A 26,202-nucleotide genomic window follows, 5' to 3' on the forward strand; every position below is an offset into this window, starting at 1 on the left:
AGGGACCTGTGGAAGTCATCTGGTCCAATGCTCCTGCCCAAACAAGGCCACCTAGAGCCAGTTGCCAAGGATCATGTCCAGACAGCTTTGGAATATGTCCAAGGATAGAGACTCCACAACCTCCCCAGGTAATCTGTGCCAATGCTCAGTCACCCTCACAGTAAAAAAGTGTTTCCTGATGTTCAGAAGGAGCCTCTTGTGTTTCAGTTTGTGCTCATGGTCTCTTGCCTGTCACTGGGCACCACTGAAAAGAGGCTGGCTCTGACTTCTTTACACCTTCCCTTCAGGTATTTATACACTTTGCTGAGATCCCCCTATGAGTGGAGTCCTCTCCTCTCCTCTCCTCTCCTCTCCTCTCCTCTCCTCTCCTCTCCTCTCCTCTCCTCTCCTCTCCTCTCCATTGATGGGTTGACCCCAGCCAGCAGCCAAGCTCCCACACAGCCACTTGATCACTCGCTTGTCCCAAGGGAGAGGGAGAAAATAGAACGAAGGCAAGAAGACTCATGGATCAAAATAAAGAGAGTTTAATAAGTGAAGCACAAGATGCACACACAAGCAAAGCAAAATAAGGACTTTATTCATTACTTCCCATCAACCTACTCCTGGGAAGCAGGGCCTCAGCACGTGATGATTACTTGGTAAGACAAACTGCATAACCATGATTCCTCCTCCTTTCTTTGAGCTCTTATTGTGTAACATGACATGGTACAGTAGGAAACTGTGGCCAGTTTGGGGATTTGTCCCTGCTGTCCCCTGTCCCAGCTGTGTCCTCTCCCAATGTCTCTCTCACCCCCATCCTACTTATTGTGGGGGCAGAGTCGGAAAAAGAGAAAAATCCTTGAAGCTGTGCAAGCACTGCTTAGTGGCAGCCAAAACGCTGCTGTGTTATCAACACTGATTCAGTCACAAATCCAAAACACAGCACCATACCTGCTGCTATGGAGAAAATTAACTCCATCCCAGCCAGACCCAGTACAACAAAATGGTTCCATCTTTCTCAGCCTTTCTTCATAGGAGAGGGGCTCCAAACATCTTCATGAACATTCACTGGACTCTCCCCAGTATCTCTACATCTCTCTTGTACTGGTTTTGGGCTCTGTGGTGAACTGCATCTCATCAGGGCTGAGCAGTGGGGAAAGATCACCTTTCTTCAACCTGCTGGCAGTACTCTGCCTGACACAGCCCCAGAGGCTGTTGGTCTTCTTTAAAACAAGGGTACATTGCTGCCTGATGGTCAATTTGGTGTCCACCAGGAACCCCAGGGCCTTTTCTACAAAGCTGCTTTCCGGCTGGTCGGCCCCCAGCATATAGTGCTACCTGGGGTCTATAAAATAGACATCCAAGGTGGCCTAACAGGAGACATGGCACTGCAGTTACTTCTCTGATGGGAGTGGAAGAGTTCATAATTTCCAAAGAAATGAGAAAAACAAACAAACAAACAAAAAACCACCCAAAAGCCCCAGTCTCAGATACCTTGCCGGATACTTTTTGCACATAGGGAGGTGGTGACTGTGTGTAAAAATTAAAACTTATTAATAGCTTTTGTTAAGGATGTAGAAAGAAGACTTACAGCTCCTGGCTCAACACTGAATCCATAGAGGATTCTATCTACCAGTAGCACTAAGGTTCCCCCTTCAATAACTTCAGAGGATTTCTGTCAACTAGAAATCCTGAAAGTCAAGCTCTTCCTGTCTAGCATGCTTTGCTATCTACAAGCTAACCCAGATATGCACAAAAGTGCCCAGGCTTTGCTGGCTATTGAAAAACTTAATGTCTTGTTTTCACGAGGTGTGGATGGTTAAAAAGTGTTTTATATTCGGTTTAATTGATAATATTTCTATGGCAAAATTACTTTAGTTTTGGTGAGGTCAGAGGTTTGAATGATGATTGACTCCTCCAGGGCCTATCTGCAAAATTCAGGAAGGAGAAAATAAGTGTTTCAAGGATCTCACAGCACAAATATGAGGTTTTACTTCATTTTCGAGAATCATAGACAACATCTGAATTCAAATATTATACCCAACATGAGAAGGATTTGTATTTAGCCCTCCTGTTGACGCAGAGGCCATTCACAGAAGTAGGAGGTAGTGGTAGTTTAGGAGCCCATGGTCATGATTTGATTACCTTTGTTCTGTGTAACTAGAACAGAGTCCAAACCAGTAAACTACATACATCCTTAGGGCTTGAAAGGTGCCAACTTTCTACCAAGCTGAAAACAATTGACTGAAGTCAGTTGGGAAATGACTCTAAAAAGAAAAATGATAATTAGAAGATACTTAAGAATATTTCACTAGATGCTAAGAAAGCCACAATACCACAATTGGGAAAGAAGGCTGTGCTGGTTAGAAAATAACCTGACTTAGGAGGAGAGCAAAATAAGTTAAAAGAATTTTTTAAAAAAAAAAAAAAAAAGAAGAAATGAACAAAAGGATGAATTAATGACAACAAATACAGATCAGGAGCTATGAACTGTAAAAAGCTAATAAGACACAGGTAGAATTTTATGGCTGGTGTGTCTGAGAATAAAAAAGGACAAAACAGAGAAGAAGGCTAACCATGGTGCTGGGTTATTACTGCAGAGAAGTGGTGGTGCTGCTGCTGTAGAGGACAGTGATTTATTTTGTATTTGGAAAGAGAGCCCGTGGAGAGCAACTGTTTCCCAGCCCCTTCACAAACACATTTGACCTTGAAGACTTAAATCCTCCCATACCTAGACTTTAATCCTCCCGTATCTTTTCTTGTCTCTACTTTCTCTTTTCTACACTTATCCAGTCGTCCTCAGTTCATTTCCTCTTTCTACCTCAGACTCATGTCTTAGGCTGCAGACAGGAAAACAAAACACGAGGCTAACTTCTTGCCTTACTCATGCAGCCTTCATATAACTTTACTGCTTTTGGTAGACTTGGCTAAGTTTAGCCAGAACCCTTTTGAAAGAAAGCTAAGGCCCTGGCAAGTGTGTGCCGACACCATTTCTTGCATCTTCAAGTGATGCCAGGAGAGCTGCTAGACCTTCTCAGACCCGTTTGTCCTTTCCCTGACTGTGTGGGATGTATAGCCCCATTGGACAAGGTACTATAATTACGATCCACATAGGTTAGCAGAAAACAGATCCTGCTGCAATCTGCAGAAGTTCTCTCTCCTCAAGAATTAAAAGCTTGGCTTATTTTTAAAACCTTAGGCATGGAGTGAAAAAGAAGTTGGTCAATAGGCCACATGACTAAGCCTGACTTCTCCCTTTTCAGTTACAGATGGACTTACTAATGTGGAAATGTCATGACTACATAACAGCCACAATGCTCATTAACATTTAACAAAGAGTAAAGAATACTTCTTTTATGCCATTGGCATAATTTCCGTAGTCTCAAGAACATTGAAAGCATGAAGCAAAATTCTCTTATTAATTTCATTTGATGATTCCTACTCAAGTACCCTTCTCTTCTACTGTGCCTGAAACTCCCCTTGAAACCAGCAGGGAACATCTGTCTCATAAGAGACATAGCCAAAATCTCAAGCCAAAATATGTATCGTCCGATGGACAATTCACCAGAGAGTTCTGCCCTTAAGTCCTCAAATACCCTGGTCTATCCTATGACTACAAAAGTTTTATGACAAGGAAGGATCTTCATTTGTTCCAATAAAGAACTTCCAACTGAATTTTAAAGAAAAAGTGGAAACATTCCCAAAAAAAAGCACTATGGGGATGAGAACCTGTCTAAACTGAGGGAAATTAGTTAAAGGTAGAAAAGAAGTAAACCTGAAACATTCGATTTTTAGAAAGTTGTACACAATGCACATGTCAAAGGGCAAAGATTAGAACAACAGAGTTGTGCCGAGACATGCTCAGGAGAAGTAAGTTTATTCACATAAGATACAGGACCGTCCAGATACTGTGAAATGGTGGAAGATTATAACTAACATGCCAGAAGCATGACTGTATGCAGAACTCTCAGAGATAGGGCACATCTTACCATAAACCAAATTATGTGTTTTTCAAAAGTAAATAAACATATATAAAATTGATAGTTCCAGCTTTAGTACCCAAGCAACAAAATGTATAATTAATCAGACACTGGAAGGAACAAAATCCCACAGTTATTACAAAATTGTAAAAATCTCCAAAAGACAGTGCCACTTATGGACACTAGAGGTTACCATCTTGTACCCAAGAGGAATCTTTTTTGTTTTGAATTGGTTGTTTTTGAAGAAAAAGCCAATTTTTATGGTTGTATGTGAGTCTGGAGATGACGGTGGCTGGGTTCAGCTTCTTGTTGGCTTTGGCTTACTGTGCTGTACTGAGGAAGTCAATTAACTTCACTATGCCTGTGTCTCTCGAATGATAAAATATCAGTAACTTCTAGCTGTGCAACCTTCAGACTGTACTGCAAATTCTTTGGTTGTCATTTGCTATCAATATCAGGCTGGCCATAATGAAATGCCAGTTTTGTTGATCCTTCTCGGTGCCATAACATACTATAGTTAGAGCAATAACAGTAAAGATAGCAATCATGGTATACAGAGATCTACACACTCTCCAGCTGTGCAATTCATTCCTTAACAAAACAACCCCCAAAATGACTACTGAATTATTTTTTAATTTTTTTTTACCTTTAGAGTAGCTGAAGTAATACTAATAACAATGAGTAACCCAACCGGTGATTAAAAAGACCCTGAAACAATTTTTCCAGCAGATAACCCTCCAAGAGTATCTGTCTCTACAAGATGCAAGGACTAAAATACAACAGCACAGAAAACATTCTGGTAAAGACTAGTTATAGCAGCTGGTTAATGAGTCGACTGACTAAGCAATAGTGTTAACAGGGTGAGTGATCTTCCTTCATCTGTCAGGAGCTATTTCCTTCAGTGTTTTTATACTATCTTTTGTTCTGTTATACACTCATTATGCAATATTTAATTAAGTATTTAATTATAGGTTTCAACCCACAGCTGCCACTAATGATAATGCCAAGGAATGACACCAGGTGGTGGAGGAGCTGAGAAGGACAGGGAAGAGAAGGGCTAGAAACAGATAACTGGGAGAAAAGCTCATGGGTAGAAAACATGAAAGGGAAAGCTCCAGAAAAAGTGGAGGTTGCTGCAAACGCAGCGGATACCTTTAGGGGTTCAACCAAGAACAAGAGTTCCACCCCTGCCAGGAGGCAACAGGAGAAGCAGGAAGAGAAAGGAGTGGAAAATAGCTATTTGTTTTGATGATTCAGGGTCAGAGGGAAGAGATTGAGTGATAGAACATAAATTCGAAAGAAGACCCCTATTGGGTTAACCCAGGGGTTACCCTGGCCCAGCCAATGACACTGGCCAGAGATGCCAACAAAGAGTTTAAGAACAGGGTGAACACAGTGATATCTTCCTGGTGTATTCTCCAAGTGACCAACAGCCCTGGAGACAAAGGTGATGTCTTCAAGTTAAGTTAGCTAGAGAAAGTGAGCCTACCTACGGGCTCTACTGTAGAGATTTTAATAGCACTGTACTCCTAGAGAGAATAAAACTTTCAGAAGATAATGCTTCTGTCCCTTACAAAACAGTTAAGTTTCTGTCTGAATCTGTAAGCTTTTGAATCAAATGTGCATGACAGGAATTACTATGGGAATCAAAGAACAGCACCCACACCACCCCCCCCAAAAAAAGAAGATTTGCTCAGGGAGTCTGACTTAACCTTGGGAAAAGACATCTGCAATTGCTGTGCTTGGAGGTTAAGACCAGCTTGAAAGTTTTGGAGAGGAAACTAGAGACTGCCGCAGTGCACTGAACCAGCAAACCGCAGATTCATAGAAACATGCAGAGGCAAAGTAAAACTTAAAAAAATGTGAGGATTAGTTTTCAAGAAACAAAGGGACAGATTGCACAGGGTAAGGGAATAAACACACTCCTAAGCAATATCCAGGCTTTGGATATTGCCATTTGCTCAAGAAACAAAAGTAGTTTTCATATATACCTAAAAGTGCAAAATTATTCTCTGCACAGTGCAGTAGCATTACCAGCAGAAATGGTTCAGGAGAAGATTACTTCCAGTAACTAGACAGTCTTCTGGAATACCAGTGAGGCCTGATCTGGGGGAAAATGTCACTTTATCCTTAGAAGCAGGATCCAGGAGGAGGGCAGTCATTCACCCCAGTCCTCTTGTCGCCACAAAGCGCGTCAGCTACTTTTGGGGGTGGACAAGCAATCCCATGAACCCTGCAGTAGCGCAGACACTCTCTGGCTCCACATGTCCAAGGGAGGCTGGAGAAAGCTCTAAGCTCCTTTATGTCTGAGTTAAGGATCGAGATATCCACAGATGGGAGGAGTAAGCAAGCAAAGGTATCTGAAATATGAAATGAAGTAAGCCCAGTCTTCTTCAACAGAGAAAAACAGGGAGGCTCAAATCTATTGGCAGACAGGTGTGAATATCTATCAGTTAGGTACATCATATAGAGTGGAAAGAGCCTTTTTATCTAATCCAAGCAGTAGAGATATGCATGGTTTCCTCTTAATTTTCCTCTGTCTGTGCTGTTTGCATTTGGGACTTCTGTTTCTTATTCTCCACTTCTCTTACCCTGGCTGGCGCCACTGTGACTTTGGAATACAGTAAACACCAAGACTATGGACGTGGGGGTCACAAGGCTCTTCCACAGTGCCCAGCACAATGACTTGTTGTTTACAGAACCAAACAGGAAAAAAAAAGCTCTTCCAATTCTCCGCACAAATATTTGTGCCTTACTAACTCTGGGGGAGAGCACGGTAGAGATGTCTCTGAGGGACAAACATTACAGAGGTAAGCACCCCAGAAAAGTGATAGCAGAGGGAGGACCTGGATTCAGAAGGTGCTATGAGAACATGCAACACTGAAACTCAGCAGGAAATTTTCTAAATGGAACGGTATTTTCTCACCCTCTTAAATGGATCAGATTTCTTTAAAGCTGTTCCCCCAAGGATGCTCCTTGAGCTGACAAGCCTGTTGCACCTGTCCCCTGGTGTGGCTCCCATGTGCAGCAGCAGCACGTGAACCATGCAGAACACATCAGGAACTCCTTTCCTGGGCACTGTGAAAAATCAACTGCTAAATCCACAGCTTTGTATCAGTTTCTTCGCTGTATGAAACACGAGCCCCTTTGATGTAAAGTTAAGGGAGCCTTTGGTGTCTTAGAAGATTAATCTAACAGAAAACATATGAATATTATGCTCATTGGTTAGAGTGTTGATCCTTCTCTCCTGAGAGATGTAGAAATCCATCCTGATACTCAAAAGAGTAAAGCGCAAATCCCACACTGATAAGACAAGTCCCAAGGAAATGTAGTTAATAAAACCCCACCTCCTTGATGCTTTGTCCCAGTCTTTCTGTTCATAGTTTTGGCACAGTCTTACATAAACTTCAAAAGCATGTCTTTCTAGGATACAGGATACCATCTATAAATCCCTCTAAAAAATCTTCACTTTTAGTCCTGTGTGACCAGGTCACTGGAACTACACAGTAGAAACTACTTAAAGAAAATCCAAGAACTTTCAAACTTACATGGACTCATGCTCAGAAAGAGAAGAGTGAAAAGAAGAGTTGTGCTGGTTTCTCTTCCAGCCATGGCTTGACATCTGAAGATATATGTGATATGATGCAGCGCAAAGGCTCTTTTGGAGGCAGCTCAAAACAGCATAAGATAAGCCTTGCTGCTCACTGTGTGATCTGCCAGCTTTTCTTGGACCACAGGGTGGGAACTTCTGGTCTAGCTACTTATGGAGGCTCCTTGCAGTTAATTTCCCAGAACGTATTACCTGAAACACATGGGGATCTAGGTCTGCTTTCTGGAGTAGGTCTCATTATTTGTTGGTCTGGGTTGCTTAGGAGCAAGACACCTGTTCTAGAGAGGGGAAAGAGAGAGAAGTTTTGCAGAGGTTCCCAGCCTTCATGAAGCGGGGAGATACAACTGCCCTGAAAATGGTAATGGGGGATATTTGTCCTCAGAACATCCTCAGATACATGTCCCTGTCAAAGAACGCCAAGCAAAAAAAAAAAAAGGAAGACACATTTAGATAATAAAGACAAAGACACTCTGGTTTAGCCAGCTCTGAGTCAAGGTGCCTGACAGGGCTTGACAGGCAAGCAAAACAGAGGAATGTGTGGAAAAACAGAATAATTTGGGTTTGGTTTTGCTTTTTTCTATTATTCTTCAGATTTATGGTCTTTCCTTTCCATTTCTTCTACTGCCATGTTGCAGCACATCTCCTCCTCTGGTGTAAAGAAAGGTATATTTTTATATAAAATTTTATAAAATTTTTCTTTACCTTCCCTACTCAAATTCTAGCTATGCCTGGAGATGGCCTTTCACCTCTCCTGTCCCAGGGGTGTTCCTGGCAGCTTGTTAATTAAGTAGAAACCCTGTGCTGATAAACTTCCTGCCAGTGGCATTGTGAAATACTGAGTAACATCAGAACCTTCCACTAAACTGAGCAAATAGTTGGATAGAAGTCAGAAAGCTTTCTATTGAACCCAAGATGCCTGTGAGAAACAACAACAAAAAAGGGAGAGATTGTTTTCTGCTGAAGTCACAGCAAACAGTTGACTGACTTACGGCTTATTGCAGAAAAGAAGGGTAAAATTTAATGCAAAATGAGAGCTTATATACCTAGTCTTCCTCAGACTAAAAGCCACTGCATCCTTTCAGGGCTCCTCTCTCCTTTAGTGACTTCCTTATTTATTTAATCTGTGTATTGTAGTCTCGCCAGTTGCATCTCATCTTGCACATCGCTGAGCATCCTAACTTGGGAGATCGGTTCAATTCTGTCTTTGTTAGAAACAGCAAACACCAGAAAAGCACTAGTATTTTCTAAAGAGGACCAAAAATCTGCCTTAGGTTTCAGGTGAATCGGAGCAGCTATTCTGCGGGCAACTCAAGTTTTTGTTGCACTGAGCCTTCAGCCTCCAGTTAGCAAAAGCCAGGAGCCCACCTGTTCTGTGGGTAGCTTAGTGCTCAGACGAACCTGCTCTTTACAGAAAGGCACTCGTATACTGTGTGCCCAATGGAGGGAAGGACAAACTCCTCCTCCCTTCTCTAACAGTCAAGTTGGGGGAGCAAAAAAACCCCCACGCTTCACCCAGAAGTAAAATGCCAGAATACTGGGGTGTTCCAAGTCAATTGAGGAGGTTTTGGTTTTTTTATGATATAGGACATACTATTTGAGTTAGATCACAGAATGTAAATGTTGTAAAAATAGAAACTGAAAATCACAATGTTTCATTAAAAATGTGAGTGTGAGGTATTGTCAGCACTGCTAGACTATTTTTTTTCTCTTTGCTTCACATTCACCAAATCTAGCAAAATCCACCCAGAATTTTTCAACCCCCTTCCATATAAAATATTAGTCCACTTTTCCTGTCAGCTCTACACTCCACTCTTTGGGATCAAATCGACCTCTTTTCATTCAGCACTATACTTTTAAACACGTATAATCTGTTAGTGATTAACGTACTCATAGGTGGTGCTCAAAATCATACTGCCAGCTTCCCTTTTTTTTAAACAAGTGTTACAGCTCTGTGCAGCCCTACAGGGACCTTCCCACATGTAGCTCTTCAGCTTTCCTACACAGAGCCCTGGGACTGCCAGATAAAGGGGGTTTGCTCATCAGCTTGTTCATGTTTTTCCATTTAGCTCTCAACAGCAGCAAACGACAGTCTTTTTCTTCTAATCCTTCTGCTGTTTAGCTCTCTGGTCACAGACTAAAACCTGATATGGTAAATCAGGGTGGCCCAACAGCAGCTGCCACTTCAGCTGGATGCCAGTTTTGGGACACCTGCTCCTCACAGGCTACACTATTGATAGTGGTGGTTCCTGGCTGCCTGGATGCCAACGGGATGCTCCTTTCTCACAAATCCTCTTCTTTCCCCTGTTGTCCTGTTCAGCCTCCCGCAGCCTCGGCTGTGCTCTCTAGATCTCAGCCACTAAAGTACATTGTGAGGATAAAGCCAGGGAGGCAGATTTCCTGTACTTCAGCCTTAAAATTACACTCTCTGGTGAGAATGTACAAAAACTGCAGGAAAAACTGCCTGCTAGGGCAATGTTCCTGGCCTCAAGACTAGCCCCCCATCTCCTCCAAAGAAAACAGCAATGGTGTAGATGGAGGCATCCCACAGAACAGGTGTCACAGGTGAAGAGCTGGGCAGAAACTTGGCTTGATTTAGAGGTACGCTATGCACAGGAAGGATGGATGTTGTGCTTTAACCCCAGCCAGCAACTAGGACCACATAGCCACTCGCTCACTCCCCCCAGCTAGGATGGGGGAGAGAATCAGAAGAGTAAAAGTGAGAAAAAACTCATGGTTGAGATAATGACAGTTTAATAAGTAAAGCAAAAGACATGCATGTAAGCAAAGCAAGACACTCAGCTCCCTTCAACAGGTCCAAGGATCTTCCAAACACTAAGGGAAGAAGGATTCCATCCTTCCTCATCTGAGACCACCATTTGTGGGCAGCTAAGGACTTAAGCTGATGTCCTCTTCCCATCTTGAGGTGGCCTTAACTTAAAACAAGAGCCTGTGGTGCAAGCAGACTAAAAACCTGCATTGCAGCAACATCGCATACAATTTCAAAAGCCAAAAAGAGAGCGAGGCAATACATCCCAGACAACATACTCATATTGCAACACTTATTCTGAGAGTAATCACTTCAGGGTTACAGTGTACAAGGCATTCTCCACCCGAGTCCATCTCTGCATGGGAGTAGTGAGCAAAACAACATGAAGAATACATTTCATCTGTAACGATCTGCATATGTGGATGGCAGAGCTTGAAAATCATGTGGGCACATGTTCCGCCTGACAGAAAAGCAAGCGGGACTTACTCTCTATTCTGTGATCCTGGATGGAGTTTAAAAGCTGGTGAATAATCAAGATGCAGCTTAGCAATCCCATTTCCAATTAGTCAGTCCATTGTGTGAGAAAATGGGAAGATAAAAGAAGGAATTCCTTTTTATTTCTACACATCTGTGATGGCTCTTTTCATCATCATCAAAGTACCTTCATCAAAGCTTTCCATACTCTCCAACAGGACCTCAGAGCAGAACACACCTCTGAAAGAAAAAGAACTGTATTTCACTCACTCACTATTCGCATAGTCAGTTTTGACTGCAGCAGAGTCCCAGGGCCCCCATCTTCTCTGAGCAGCGGTGAAATAAACTGAGAGTGGGGGATTTGAACCTGCAACCAGTTCTGCAGCAGTGTTAGCTGTGTAGTAATTCCCTCATATGACTTTTATTTTACGGGAGTGATTCCAGTGAGTCCCAAAATGTAGTCTCAGTTATGGACTTTGCCTGTTTTCTAGAAAAGGGAGGCAGAGCACAGGGCACCGTACAGGAAGGGAAGAGAAAAACCATGCCCACCCCAAGCTTCCCCAAGCTGGAGCCTTGCTCCTCCCATGTTCCTTCAAGCTTCTGCAGTTACTGGCTCATCTCACTCTGAGAAAAGTTGCCTTCATGAGGTAGGCCATTTATTTGCTGCTCTGAATTTGAATAGTGGCTAGTCTCTGTGTTTTCAAGGACAGCACCATTTGCCACAACAAAATGCTAAGAAATCACGCCTTGAGCCTCCAAAAGCATCCAGATTCAAAATAGGGATAACAACTTTGGGACGACATTTTCCCTTCTGATATCCAAACTTTTGACAAAGTTTGAGCTAGAAACACAGTATTCCCCTTTTAGTTTTGTAAAGAAGACTGAAAGAGGAGTTTGGTTTGGTTTGGTTTTGTGGGGGTTTGGTTTTTCGGGTTTTTTTTGGTATAGCCTGATATACGCAGCTAAGTCTCGCAAAAAAAAAAAAAGACTGAAGAAATCCCTCACTGACTCAATATCTAACTGGGAGAGCTTATAACACAGGAGAAAGATTAAAAGAAATTTTGATGAGGAGAAAAATAGGCAGGAAGAAAAAAAAGGGAAAGTTATAGCTGGTTCATAACAGGAGTGTAGGTGTCAAAAACAGCCTTGTTCATCATCAGATGGTGAGCTCAGGTCCCTGCAGCTTACTGGAACACGGATAAATCATTCCGCTCTCCATAATTTCCCCCGGAAGCCTGGAGACCCATCACAGATCTTGTGCAAGAAGAAATAAATACGAAATGGAAAGCTGAATAAATGAAACATCACACCCAGGTCAGGTACCACTGTGCAGGTTTTCTTACCAGCTCTAGAAAATGCTCTTGATCTATTTGGGGATGAAAGAAGGAAGGGAAAAGGCAGGCAGGTGGGAAGGGCGACAAGAAGATGCAGGCAGACAAGAGGGAAGGAAGGAAGGGGGGATGAAAGGAAGGTACAGAAAATTTTTGGTCTCCCAGCTTTAACAGCAGTAGCACAAACCTGTTTTCCATGGAGACACTGCAGGAGGGCATAAGCCAAACCCGAACATTTATTTATGAGGTAACTCCTTTCCTAGAGACGACAGCAGCTTCTGGGGGTCAGTAATCACTATCAGCACCAGTTACACTGCATGGTAACCTGCTAGCAGGTGAGCATGGGGAAAAAAAAAAAAAAGAAAAAAAAAATCCCCTGCCCATGTGAACTGTGAACATACAACTTCATTGTGGTAAGGATGTTTCCAATCCACTTTTTTCCTGATACTGAACTTCAGCAAATACCAACCTTGCATGTGTTTGTAGAGCTCTGGTCCCCTAAGGTATCGCTGAGGGCTGCACATGGCTTCAGAGACCATCACCCTCTCTGCAGGCTGCTGCTGGAGGCGTCCTCACTTCATACACCGAGAGGGGAATGATTAGTGCAAGCTTCTCATTGATAAATTCAAATAATAGTCAATGGTCACCATACAGAATAGTTATACTTGTAACAAATGTAACAGCTAAATGTCCGATGCACTGTGTGTCCTTGAAGGAAAAAGGAACACAAAAATCTGCATATTAAAAATAGCGACTAGATAAAAATAACCTCTTCTTGTACTCCCTGTCTCATCCATCCATGCTACCCTTTCCAAGTCCCATCTCAGAATCAGTACCCACTTCTGCTCAAAGCAGTTCGTCTGTCCCTTAGCTGAAGGTGTTTAGGTCTCATTTCTGTACTCTCTGGCAAATAGAAATGGAGAAGCAAGTTGGGAAATTACACAGGAGATTTATTATGGGTTAGCCTTAATATAGAAAGTATATTATGTCATTGGTATCTTTTAACCTTTTTTCATTAATCTAAAGAAATAAGCCCCAGGTTGAGATTATTCCCTGCACAGGACTCCATCCTCTTTTTATATAATTACTGCATAATGTAAAATCTAACCACACACAGGTGCTGGGGTCCAGGTCTCCCTCATCCATATGAGTGGCCAGATCTCTAGGACAGTGCTTTTCCACTCTTCATGATTTGCAGCATTTCCAGTGGATACATAGACTAACCTATACCTATTTTTTAAACAAGACTATCACCTGTAATTTTAAAAAAGATCAATGCCTTCCTCCCCTTTCACCTTCATGAAGCCACAGCCCACAGGATGAAATCCATCCACCTTGTGTAGATGGCCCAGAGCCATGCCCTTGCATCCTGGAACTTCACTTTGCATCTGTGGAGCTGCCACCTCAACAGGAGGCGCAGAAATTGCCCCCATGTGCACTAAAACAGACAACACCCAACAATTAAGACACTTGTGCATCGTTCAGGGGAACTGTTGGTTGGAACTGTTCAGGTCGGAACTGTTCAGGTTTGAGGATGCTGGTCATGGGCACCACTGGCTGCACAGGGAAAAACAAATCCTGAGGATAAAAGTAATTTTGGACATAATGAAGCATCTTAAAGTGGAGATTAAAAGCAACCAATTGCTGAATTTCCCCAGACGCTGTTGGACTAATCACACTTGGTCAGAACTACAAATAACCACACTCTTTTTAGGCACATCCTGATTTAATAAACAAAATCACTCCATTTCTGGCTCTGCCCGGGCACATCAAGATTTGCCCTGTGCTGAAATTCATTATTGAATGCCAAGTAGCAGCTCTAGGCGTGCCAGAAAAATCCCAGAGTTAATTAGAGTCAGTTTTTTCAGCTTGATTTGACTACATTTTTACTCACGTGGATTTGCCAACGGACACAGAGATGCCATAAGCAAAGGCAGAGCTCTAGATGCTCTGGGAGCATTGAAGCCAAACAGGGGAATGTTACAGGGCACCAAGGGCCTCTGTTACTGTGCAGTAGCTGAGCAAGGGCTGTGTTTCTTTTTAAGTATCTGAATGACATCTTGGCCCTGTTTTGAGAGCCTCAGTCCCTAAACGGATCTAAGGTGTTTGTTTTTTCGAGTGACCTGCATTCAGCTGGTGCTTTTCTCCTGACAGTAAACCGGCCGGTGCACATTCAGCCAGGCTGTGTCAAGCCTGGGTGTTGCTGCACGTGGCTGGTCACGAAGATTTGCAGAGCGTGCTCCTGAAAAACTGAACCGTAAATTTAAGACTCTTCTCATTCTGCTGGGATGCTGGCAATGGCTGTGTCTGGGGCACACAAGGACCCGAGAGGCCAGTAGTGATTGCTGAGGACTGGCAGGTGGACTGCAAATTCCAGCCCTCAGCAGAGGCGAGCAATTCTTCAAGACACAGGATCCACATGTGAAAGACCTGAACCTAGTTTTTCTTCAAACTCCAGAAGCTTCAAAAACACTCATGGGTTCACTAGTAAGGTCTCCAGGGCAGGGCAGCAAGCTGGCAAGTACCTGAGAGGGGGTACTCGTTAGTTAGGTGTGTTTCATTTTTACAGAAGTTTAGAAAAAAATTTAATTTTTTTTTCTTTTTAACCGTTAGGGTGGAACAGCTCAGTTCCAGTATTTAAGATAGAAATACCTCAGAGTCAGGACCACAGCTGGTTCATGACCGGCAGTATCTGGTTGTCATTGCTGAGCCACTCTTAAGACAAAGATCAGTCTCTACAACGCACCCAGTGAATCTCACAAGCTTCCTTCACCTGCCTGCTGCCTGAATTGCGTTTGCCAGCTCATCCTCCAGAGAGAAAATTTATTATGCCACTAAGACAGAGCCTTTAGAATGTTTTGCTGTACTGCTATGGGCACTATTTCCAAAGATACACCGTTAAGCTGTCTCTGTGCTTTTGGATCGCTGCTCAAGGTTAGCAAGCTTACTAAGAGGAGTCAAATAGAGGAAAGAAGCAGCAATGCAAAACCAAAGGTGGATTGCCTGGAAACTGCCCCATGCCTGATCAACAACAGGAAAAAAAAAAGGGAACACTAAGCTGTTGCCTTTCCCAAGAACAGCAGCTCTGCTGCAGCACAGCTGTGTTTGCGTGGAGCAGCAGTGGCATCTAGTGACCATACCTAGAAGATCACCACGGATTTGCATGAACACAGAAAGACAATGTGCAGTTGGAGGCCAGGGGATACAGCATGGACCTGCTGCTGGTTATGGCTGCAAACCTGGTCTAACCTCTGGCGGCTACCAACATCTCATCTTTGCTGTCAGATACCCTAGCACTTTTACAGAAGATGCTCTCATGTCTTGCAAATTGCAATAGTGAAATCCCCCACTGACCCTCTGTCCATCGCACCAGCCAGGAGGCTCAGCAGCGGTGTGGGACAGCTTGCCTCTCACACTGTGGCAGAAGAAGAGGCTCTTCAGCATAAGAGGAACAAACACTTTCCAGTCTGGAGGGAAACCAGTGACTCAGCGCTGGCTAGTGGGGATGGAGAACGTGTCAGCCAACACCAAGTCATCTGTCCCTCTGCCAAACGGACAATAGCCCTTCTGTTCCCTCTAGAGAAAGGCCTCCTCTCTGAGAGCACTGGTGGCAGACAGTGAGCAATATTGTTGCAACTGGGTGAAAAGTTTACTAGTGCAGGGGAAACAGTATAAAAAAATTATACTCAGTAATCTGGAGTTCAACAGGCTATGATGTCTAATGCAACTGACTGGTAGTGTGAGAATGAGCAGAAGACAATCAAGTTTACAGCTGTATTCTAGGGCAGATAGAGCAATGGACCTACACTTGGGGGGGGGGGTGGGAGGAAAAGAGAAAAAAAATAAAGAAACCCAGTTTCATTAACAGATGTCATTAGGAGAGTAAGGAAAACTGTAATTATAAATCCCAGCTGTGAAACAAGTGTAAGATTTCGGATGCCACTTTTGGTGCCTGGAACTTCAAGTTCACATCTCGTAGGGCTTCACTCAGCACTCCTCTCCCTGAGTATGTGTGACTGATTGCAGGTGGGCTGTAAATCACTGGCCTTTCAAAGTTTTACTGTTACCTACACTGGATGGCCACTAGAGACCTTACCTACTTTTCCTAAGAATAAACTTGCTTCTTCCTTGCTGGCCAATCCGCCCCTGCCATGGGCAGGGACACCTCCCACCAGACCAGGTTGCTCAAAGCCCCATCCAGCCTGGCCTTAAACACTTCCCGGGATGGGGCATCCACAACTTCCCTGGGCAACCTGTTCCAGTGTCTCACCACCCTCACAGTAAAGAATTTCTTCCTAGTATCTAATCTAAATTTCCCCTCTTTCAGTTTAAAACTGTTACCCCTCATCACTGCATGGGCTGTGTGAGGTGCTGCCCTTGATAGACAGTTTTTCAGCCATGTCTGACTCTCAGCCTCTGTGAGGCTTTCCCACCCACTCCCACCTCCTACACCTTGGAGGATCCCTCCAGGCCAACCCCTGTGGCATCTCCCCAGCAAGGGGAGGCCCATGAGCCTGGAGGGGAGGAGTGACTCCAAGGCTCAAACCACAAGCAGGGCCAGCAGAGGCCAACGGGCGCCCAGCAGGAATCACAGCAACAGCTGCTGTTTCAGGCTGTTATGGTTCAACCCCAGCCAGCAACTAGGACCAACCCAGCCACTTGCTTACTGCCCCCCTCCACCCGTTGCTGGCAAGGGGGAGATAATCAGAAGAATAAAAGTGAGAAAAAACTCGTGGGTCGAGATAAAGACAGTTCAACAGGTAGAATAAAAGCTGCACACGCAAGCAAAGCAAAACAAGGAATTCGTTCTCTGCTTCCCACTGGCAGGCAGGAGTTCAGCCATCTCCATGAAAGCAGGGCTCCATCACACCTAGCGGTTACTTGGGAAGGCAAATGCCATCGTTCTAAACGTGCCCTCCCTTCCTCCTTCTTCCCCCAGCTTTATATACTGAGCATGACATCATATGGTATGGAATATTCCCTGTCCCGGCTGTGTCTCCTCCCAACTTTTTGTGCACCCCCAGCCTACTCACTGGCAGGGCGGTGTGAGGAGCAGAAAAGGCCTTGACTGCTGAGCAACAACCAAATACACCAGTGTTTTACCAACACTGGTTTCATCCTGAACCCCAAACGCAGCACTGTACCAGCTGCCAGTAAGAAAGTCAACTCTATCCCAGCTGACACCATGACACAGGCTGACATTTTCCGGTGTTTGTTATTCTTTTAATTCCTAGCCATGTCTCCATTATTATTCTTTTTTTCATGTGAAGGAGGAAATTTTGCTACTTTTTGTGGCCCCTGCTGTGCAAGCAGCTGCCCAGCTCAGCGTGCCCCTGGGCTGCTGTGAATGAGCCCCTGGCCTGAGCCACTGCCTGGGCCATCCACCTCAGCCCTGTGCGATGTGCACAACCCAGACAAAATCGGATGGCTGCCCCAGGGAAGGCTGTCCCTGGATCCACTGTGTCACTCCAGGACTCCTTTCTTAGGTGTTTCCAACCATTAGTGGCCAGAGGAAAGATGCTGGGCTAAGCAGACCAGGATGGCTACCCTTACCTTCCTGAAAACTCTCACAAAACGCACAGCCACAGACACAAGCAAAGGTTGGGAGTTCACAAAGGAAAGCAGAAGCCAAATGTAGAGAGGAACAGTTGCAAAACCTATTGAGTGCTGCGATGTAGAAAGCTCCCTTGTCTCTCCTGCTCCAGTATTCAGAAAGTGAAAATGAGAAAGCTCAAAAATTTTCCCCATGTTTCCGACAATTACAAAATGTCGGAAAACCAACAAGTGATAATGAAAAAAATGAACATGCCCTCGAGGGAAGGAGAGAGTGAGCAACACACGGTGTAGCAGCCCTTTCTGCCAGACCGGCAGGGCTGCTGCTGACAAACCAGATGCCGAGGATGGCATCCCAAGCCCTGCTGTGGGCTGAGCAGTGTGTACATCCACCAGACGCCCTGCGGATGGATGCACGCCCTGCTCCGAGCACACACTGCCTGGCAAAGCCTTCGGGCTGAGCCGGCAGGCTGGCTTCTCCCGGGGTTGCATGGCCACCTCCATCCAACCATGGCCTGGCACAGCTGCAACACTTACTAGCCCAGTTTTGGGGCAGTGTCATCACAGCTACACCCTCCCCACAGAGCTGGCCAAGAGAAGTCACGTGTGACAGCAACGACAGCGTGTGTTTTACCCAGCCGGGATTCCAGCATTCGTTCCCATTTTGGCAGCTCGCTGTGTGGATCCAGCCCCAGTGAAGCACACGGGAGGGCTCTGCGCTGGCGTCTCCCTCCTGCCGGGACAGGCTGGGAGCAACCGCCGGGCTACCAAGGGGGTGGACAACAACATCATGGGACACAGCTCCTCGCTGGCACCAGGCAAGTCCATGAGCACTCTGAACACACGAAGGATGGGCAGGGAGCGCACGTCGCTGATCCGATCCTTGGGTTTGTTGTTTATAAGTAAACAGTCTAAAAAGAAGCACAGGCCTGGAGGAGTTAGCTTTCCCTCAAAGCTCCTCACACCTTTTGCTCGCTCCTTCCCTCCTCCCAACCTCTCCATCCCCATGCATCCCCTCCCGCATCGGCCCCACGCCTGCCTGCTTGTTTGTGTCAAGCCGGGGTGGTTTGATGCGGTTTTATCAGGGAAAGGCTTGGAAGCATTTGTGGTTCTTTCTAAACCTGCGGTGAGGCAGCAAGTGCTGTACGCTGCTCATGGGATGAAGCACAGCCAAAACGGTGTCCTGCGGGCAAGGGGAGGCTGGGCAGCAGCCAGCCTGATGTGGTCTTACCCTGCAAACCACTTCTGTGTCCTAAACCTTGTTAAATATCTCCTATCAGTCGCTGTCAGCCTGTGCAAGCCATGAAGGGTCTTCAGGCTCTTCATTGGGGAAGGACACGCAGAAGATACCCTTCACACGTACGCTTTTCCTGCAATGCGTGGATCCACCCATCCCACACACGACCCTCCTGGAGTATACCTCCCCAGAGACACTGTCACAACCCAGAGGTGTCCAAACAAAGCAGCAGCTTCTGGGTGCTTGAGAAACCACTCACCTGACCGGTCCCAAGGGCTGAAGGTGCTCGTTGGGGATGACTGCACATCTTACATCACTCGCAGGGGTTCCATGATGACCCCCTGCCTTGAACCAATCTCCCACCAGCAAAGAGTGAGTAAAACCAGAGCAAACAAAAGCAAAGCAAGGGCAGGGATCCATTAGGACCAATTTTTGTCTCTTCATGCCTCAGTGGAGCTGCTGTCAGATGATGGTGACTTTGGCTCCCTGCCACTCGGCCAGGCGTGAGTGCTGCCTGTGGCCCAGCACTGGGTAACTCACTGCAAGGTCAAGGAAAACTACGAAACGGTGAAACCACCCTCCTTACTCCTGCATGAACAGCTTCACATGCTTTAAAATAGCTGTTGTGGAGGCTTGAAACAGATTTAAAGTCTCTCTTCAAATTTTGAAATTTAACTTTTACCTGAATTGAAAATATCAGTGTAAAGGGCTGTATTTCATTTTTCCTTGAAATAACATTTTGTTGCCTTTCTAGCAACAACTAACATCATTTTGAACAGATTCTAGTACCATTTTTGTTAACTATACAAAATTATATTTTATCTAGCTGCAGTTGCAGATAAAATCAACTGTTCATTGCCCGCAATTCTGAAAAACTTATTTCTAACATCTACCATTTCTACCCCAAAAGTGTAGGCAATTTTGAATAATCTCAGAATAGCTTCAGTCCTGTTTCCACTTGCAAGAGTGCAAGTGTCCTCAAAACTAAATCAAACATCCATCCCTTGAGAGCTCCCATTTATGAATCACATTTGATGATGTTGAAATGCGTTCTCAGAAATAAAAGTCAATTTGACCCTAAAAAAACACTTTCTCAGAAAAAAGACTCAAGGAGTTTAAAAAAACTCCAGCAAACAGAAAGGTCATTTAGTTGCATGGAAGAGAGAATTAATACAAGGAGGCCCCAAGGACAACAAAATGCAGAGGTTGTTGCAGCAGAGACTTCCACCACTGTGCTTCCTGAGGCCCCCACTGCTGCAGGGCCACTCTTCCGAGCACTGCTGCATCACCAGACCTCGTCTGCTCAAGGGATTATTTAGGGAAAAATAATTGGGAACTTCTCTGGAGTTTCCCGGTTCTCTGGACCTCGTCTTAGGATGTTCCACCTCAGGACCAAGTGATGAAGTTGCTTTCGCTGTGTGCTCAACACAGATTTCAAGTAGAGAGTGAACAGCCTTTGAGGTACTGAACAGCTAAAATGACATTCCATTTTCTCATCTAGCAGTGATTAAAGAACATTTCCTGCAGCAAACAGCATCAAACCAATGCACTGAGTTGCCACGGTTCCTTCAGCCTCAATCCTAAGGGCTCAAGGAGAGTGCAAGTCCCTCAGAGCACGCTCGTCAATTATAGAGTCAGTCTGCATCACCAGAATTAGTATTTTATTGGCATTTCTTTCCCCAGACCTGCGCAAAGTTTGCTGATTTTCCATTGCTTAATCCCATCTTAACACGTTGGAAATTCATGCACATACTTGAGAGGTTTTAGTCGTTTCTGCAGAATGACAGTCCTTTTATTTTTCAGTATTTGTGGTTCAGTACAGCCGCCTGATACACTGGAGCTAAGGAAAATTGGGGAGAATGATTCACAGTAAAATTTTGAGAAGTCCATTTCTTCTAAATCAAGGCAGAAACAATTCTCGTATAGTCCATGATCAGTGACTAAATTCTACATTATTTTAAATTTACATAGCACTATAAATAATCATTAGTGACAATACTACTATAACCTGAAAATAAGGCAGGGGCAGGGCCTGATCTACATCTGTTTTATATTTATAGTGTTCATACTTATATATTATTGTATATGCATACACTCCTATAAAACAACAACAAAATAAAACTGTCCCCACAACAATAAACAGGGTATATTGTACAGCTTGTAAGTTATGGTATACGGTAAAACTGATACAACATCCCATAGGTTATGGGATACACTAATAAATAGACAATGATATATTAATTTGCAAATTTAACACAGAATTTTAAAAGAGGAAGTAAGATATTACATACAATGGGGCTGATACATCATTACTGCTTTTACTTCACTTTAAAATAATGGCACTTTCATGTCATGGGAAACCTGGAAGCAATAAGGTAATGAATCACAGTCAACACATACAGTTCAGCAGAGATGTAATATTTTTAAAAGCAACCTGAATTTTTTGGAGTGCTTGATTTTGCAACCCTGAAATCTAATTGTTCACATTTAGCTTCTCTGCCTGCCTGTTTAATGTATAGAGGGAAAAAAAAAAAAAAAAAAAGTACTTAAAGTACTTTTCTTATGGTATTCACCAGCTTTGTTTTTTGATTTGGAAGTAAATACTCAGCTTATTGTTTTGCCATTGCTCTTTGCCACCAAACCAGAACCAAGCCATGGAAGCCCCATGGCAGTCCCATGGTCCATCCCACTCACACAGTGGCTGATGTGCTGGCTTTTAATGATAAGTGGCACTCTAAGTACCTAATCACTCTATATATAGAATTTAAAACCCTAAACTACTTTGGAACATTCATATATTTTACCTACTGCTAAGCTGGAAAATACGATTTAATTACAAGATAATAGCTTTTAAATCCACTGAAGCCAAGATATGCCATAATATTCATACAACTACATGAATATAGTTGTACCTAATTCCTAATTTTGCAGTGCGGCCACTCTCCAGCAGTAAGTAATAGAGATGTATGTATGTACATATGTAAACAGAAAAGGAGCAAACCGGTGTTGTGGATGGACTTATGCCTGCTACCCTCATGCTTGCTGATTACATTTATATTAGAAACAATATCAGGAGGGGACCGCTGTGGGAAGAGAAGCACAAAATGCTGCTGAAGAACGTCTGAAGGCAGATGGCCTGGTAGGCAAGTGGTAATGTCGGACACCAAGGGGTATTTTTGATTGCTGGGGCTGCTTGTGCTTCTGTTAGTCATGGCTTCTCCGGCTACTCACAGAGCGTGATGGTGAGGTCTAACGGGGTGGCTGCACAACAGTCATAAAAGCTGTTACACCTGTCTGTCGCACCAGACAACTTGTCCTTCAAGCTTTGAAAGAGACAGGAGGCAGCCGCGGGGGGCTGAGGGGTTAAAGGCAGACGGTGATTTTATGTCTGAGTTAGATTTAAAGAAACGCTATGCTTCACACTGCAAATCAATGTTTATTTTACCACAGAACCATCAGAATCGACAATAGGGTGCCAGAGTGCATCTTCGCTAATCTATCCCATAACAACACAGGAGCACAATTTTCAAAGACACATATTTATACATCTGATAACCACTTTTGTCCCCATTACTTACTTAAAGAATAGAAACCCTTTGGGACACACATACACACGCACACATTATTATTTAAAAAAAAAAAAAAGCAGCAATACAAATTGTTTTGTTGTTGTCAGAAATAGAAAGAAAGCGCCAAGTAACTTCACCATCATCGTTTCCTGGTCCCGCTGTTGCCACTGGCAGACTTACTGAAACTTCTGCTCATCTGTGGGAAGTGGACAGTTGGCGTTCTTTCCGTGGGGCCATACAGCCCCAAATTCCTGGCTGTGGCTGACTTGCGAAGAGGCTTGACGCTGGGAAAAGGATTGAAGACTTGCGGCTTTGGGTTGGCTGGCTGGGGAGATTTAGCTCTGTTCCCACTGTCGCTGGATGAGCTGGAGGACTCCGATAAACGTGGTTGGCCGGAGTGATGGGATGCCAACTCCGTATCGGTTTTGTTATCTGAGGTGAGTTCCAGCGCTTCCAGCTTTAGCTGAACCGCTGCCATGGTTGTACTGCTGTCCGTAGAGAATGACTCAGATGACCGCCGGTCCGCTTTCCGAGTAGTCCTGTCATCCAAACCACCTCCTTCTCTTTCTCCAAAGTCAGAATGTTTGGAATTCTCCTCCTTTGCACCGGGACTATTTGTCTTACAGCTCTCGCTCTGCTCATCTATTAGCCCTATGGTGTCCCCGTAGCCCAGCTGGCCTTTGGCCCTTGCAATATTCTTCCGATGAACTCGTATGTGAGTGCGCCATGGGGAGTTCAGTTTTGTTTTAAGATCTTCTTGAGGAATGGGAGACATCTTCCCTGTAGCATGACTTGGGATGTGAATAACAGCATTTTTGAGAGACTTGTTATTCAGTTTCATCTTCTTTCCTAAAAGCAGGTGGTTTATCACCGGGGAATGGTTTACCTGAGAAGGGAGGAGGCTGGTAACTGGCCCTTTGTCTGGAAAAAAAGCATTTAAAAGAAGCAAAGTGTTGTTAAAGAACAAAACAAATTAAAGTTCTAAGGATCCACCACCAAATTTGATGCCTTTCTTGAGGTACAGCAAAGGTTTGTAGGACTGACTGTTATTTAGGAAAAAAAAAATAAAATAAAAAAAAATTGCTGAATTTCTCTTACATCTGGGAGTTGAACAAAAAGCTGTAACTTCTATCGTAAAGATTTGCTGTCCTCCCTCCCTGCTTCTTACCTATAGGTAAGTCCTGAGGCAGGAATACCATGAAAATAAATCATAAAAAAATAACTTCCCATTTTTGGGGACTGAACTGTAACTGATAGATCAGAAGTCAATATTAATGTCAAACTTTCTTGTCTCCTTCATTTCTCTTCTGTTAAAGCCAATTCATTTCCTATACGAGGTCAGTCAAATAAGCCTCTCCATTGTATTTCTAATGGATAAACCGCACCAGCTCTTTTCTATTTGGTCCTCTTAAACCAGAGCAGTAGATCAGAACTAGGTAATTAGATGACAGTTTGATTAAACCACAATCCCAGCCCCACACCATGATTAGTAAGATTAGAAAGGTTTGTGTTTGGGGGTGGGGGTTGGCAATCGTTGGGAATCAACATTTTACTGCTTGCACTGTTTCTGCTGGCTACAGCCTTTGTTCAAAGCAAATACTTTTCCAATATTTAAAAAAAAATTCTTTACAAATCATGTTAATGTTAACGAAAAATTACAGCTGTATGTATACAAATGCTCCTGCTAGGGTAAGTTTAGACAGCCTAGAAGAGGAATAAAAATTCTCCACGGTGACCCATCTCCATGGTTCAATGCTGACTTAGAGAGATGGTATCTAAGTGGGAAGGAACGAGCCGGGTGGGCTGTGTTCAGGTTGAACACCCACTGAAACCTTCAGCTGTGCTGTTCATGCTAAACCCCACATTGCTGAGTTTGCCAATTGGGGAAATAGACTCCGCAACACAGATTGTGAATTAATGGACTGATATCCGGCTCAGTCCTCACAGCAGTATTGTTATGGCTACATGAACTGTCAGCCATAACGGAACATCTAAGCTAGTTCTTCAGCTGCATAATTTGCCATGCCCAGATGAACTCTGAGGAGTTAAGGATAATATGGACCAGCTAAGAATCTGTCTGACACTTGGTCTGAAGCGTACTCATCTCCTTGTTTCCCTTTTTCCAGTGCATCAGCATGTCAACTCCAAGAATGCCAAAGATTTAAAGTTTTTAATCAGGGAGATCAACACAATGCACCCAGACAGCAAAGACGTTTTTAAATACCATTGTTCAGCTGGTCCCTGGGACCTAAATAAATCCCAGGGTCGTCATCTTCAGATCCTGACAAAAGAAGAAAAAACATCACCTTCTCATTTACAATCTGTCTGTAAATGTTTTATTATTAATGTGTTATATATCCCATCAGTCTCTCTTGTTTTGTCTATTTGGTTAAATGTGAAAGAAAGTTATATGCCTTGTCTCCTATGAGGATGTCAGCTTGTAATAAATCAGTAAATGAAGCATGTTTTGATATGTTACCTGCTCTGATATAGACATGGTGAACCTGCTGTTGCTGCTTCTTCTTTATCCTGGAATATTGCTTTTTCAATGCATTAATATCAGTGGTCATACGCTCCATCATCATGCTGTTAAAAGCAGCGTGATACTCGCTTCGGCAAGAGTCTATTGCTCCTGGGCTTAATTCTGCAATGTTACTGGAACCCAGACTTTGTTCTTCATTCTGATCTGCACAGAGTGGGAATAAAGTGGAAATGAGGAATAAATTGGCATACTCAAGAGTTCTGCAGGACAAGGTGTAATGGTTTTAAAATGGAAGAGGGGAGATTTAGATTAGATATTAGGAGGAAATTCTTTACTGTGAGGGTGGTGAAGCACTGGAACAGGTTGCCCAGGGAAGTTGTGGATGCCCCATCCCTGGAAGTGTTCAAGGCCAGGCTGGATGGGGCTTTGAGCAACCTGCTCTAGTGGAGGTGTCCCTGCCCATGGCAGGGGGGTTGGAACTCGATGATCTTTAAGGTCCCTTCCAACTCTAACCATTCTATGATTCTATGATCTACAAGGGAAGTCTGTGTCCAATTCCTATTGTCTTATTTAACTGTAGTCTTTAATTAAAAATTTATTATAATATGCACATCTAACAAAGCTGCAATAACTATAATAAGTAACACATTTCTAGAACTACTGGTTAAGAATGGCAAGGGTTTGAGGGGAGTTTAAAGAGTACCAAAGTCAGTTAACAGAGCAATACAAAGTTATAACCACAGTTCTTCAATTACCCAAAAGTACATCAAGCCATCACTAACATAATTCAGAGACTAATTATTAAAGACACTCAGCTGGTCAAAGAGGAAGCTAACAACACAAGTTATAAAATACATTACAGTCAAGCAGGTGTGAGATTAAACAACCAACCTAGTGATACCAGCAAGAAGCACCAAGAAAACAGTTACAGCACCACAGGGAGAAAGCTGCTAGTAGCAACAAAAGGGACAGGCACAGAGCAGCTGAGGACCAGGAAACTTGAAAGCATCTCGGATCAACAGCTGCAGAGCAACCAGCAGTGGGGCAATTTATTTTCACAGCTGCTTCTGATATACCACCAAACTGGCACTCCAGGGTCAAGGGGATAACTCTTTTGCAAGGGATGTTTGTTTGTCTTTGGCTTAGTTTGCAGCAGCAGTTTGATGTTCTGACTGAGCGCCAGCTTGAAGCAGCAGGTAGAGGCTTACAGTCCCTCAGGA

At 43.9% G+C, this 26,202-nt stretch overlaps 1 protein-coding gene across 3 annotated transcripts in view; it reads right to left on the reverse strand.

Moving 5' to 3' along the window:
- Positions 1-22,639: 22,639 nt before the first annotated feature.
- Positions 22,640-26,202, reverse strand: part of TBC1D30 (TBC1 domain family member 30) — a 51,972-nt gene continuing 48,409 nt past the window's right edge. For 2 of the 3 annotated variants that reach the window (XM_074168472.1, XM_074168470.1), the window contains 2 exons: positions 24,980-25,186; positions 22,640-23,421 (listed from right to left, as the gene is read on the reverse strand). In XM_074168472.1, coding sequence (XP_074024573.1) covers positions 22,640-23,421; positions 24,980-25,186 — 989 coding nt within the window. The remainder of the gene's footprint in view (positions 23,422-24,979; positions 25,187-26,202) is intronic. The other variant, XM_074168471.1, reaches the window with a different exon arrangement.

The sequence above is a fragment of the Numenius arquata genome, chromosome 2 (genome assembly GCF_964106895.1).
Source record: "Numenius arquata chromosome 2, bNumArq3.hap1.1, whole genome shotgun sequence".
In the NCBI taxonomy this organism is placed as follows: Eukaryota; Metazoa; Chordata; class Aves; order Charadriiformes; family Scolopacidae; genus Numenius; species Numenius arquata.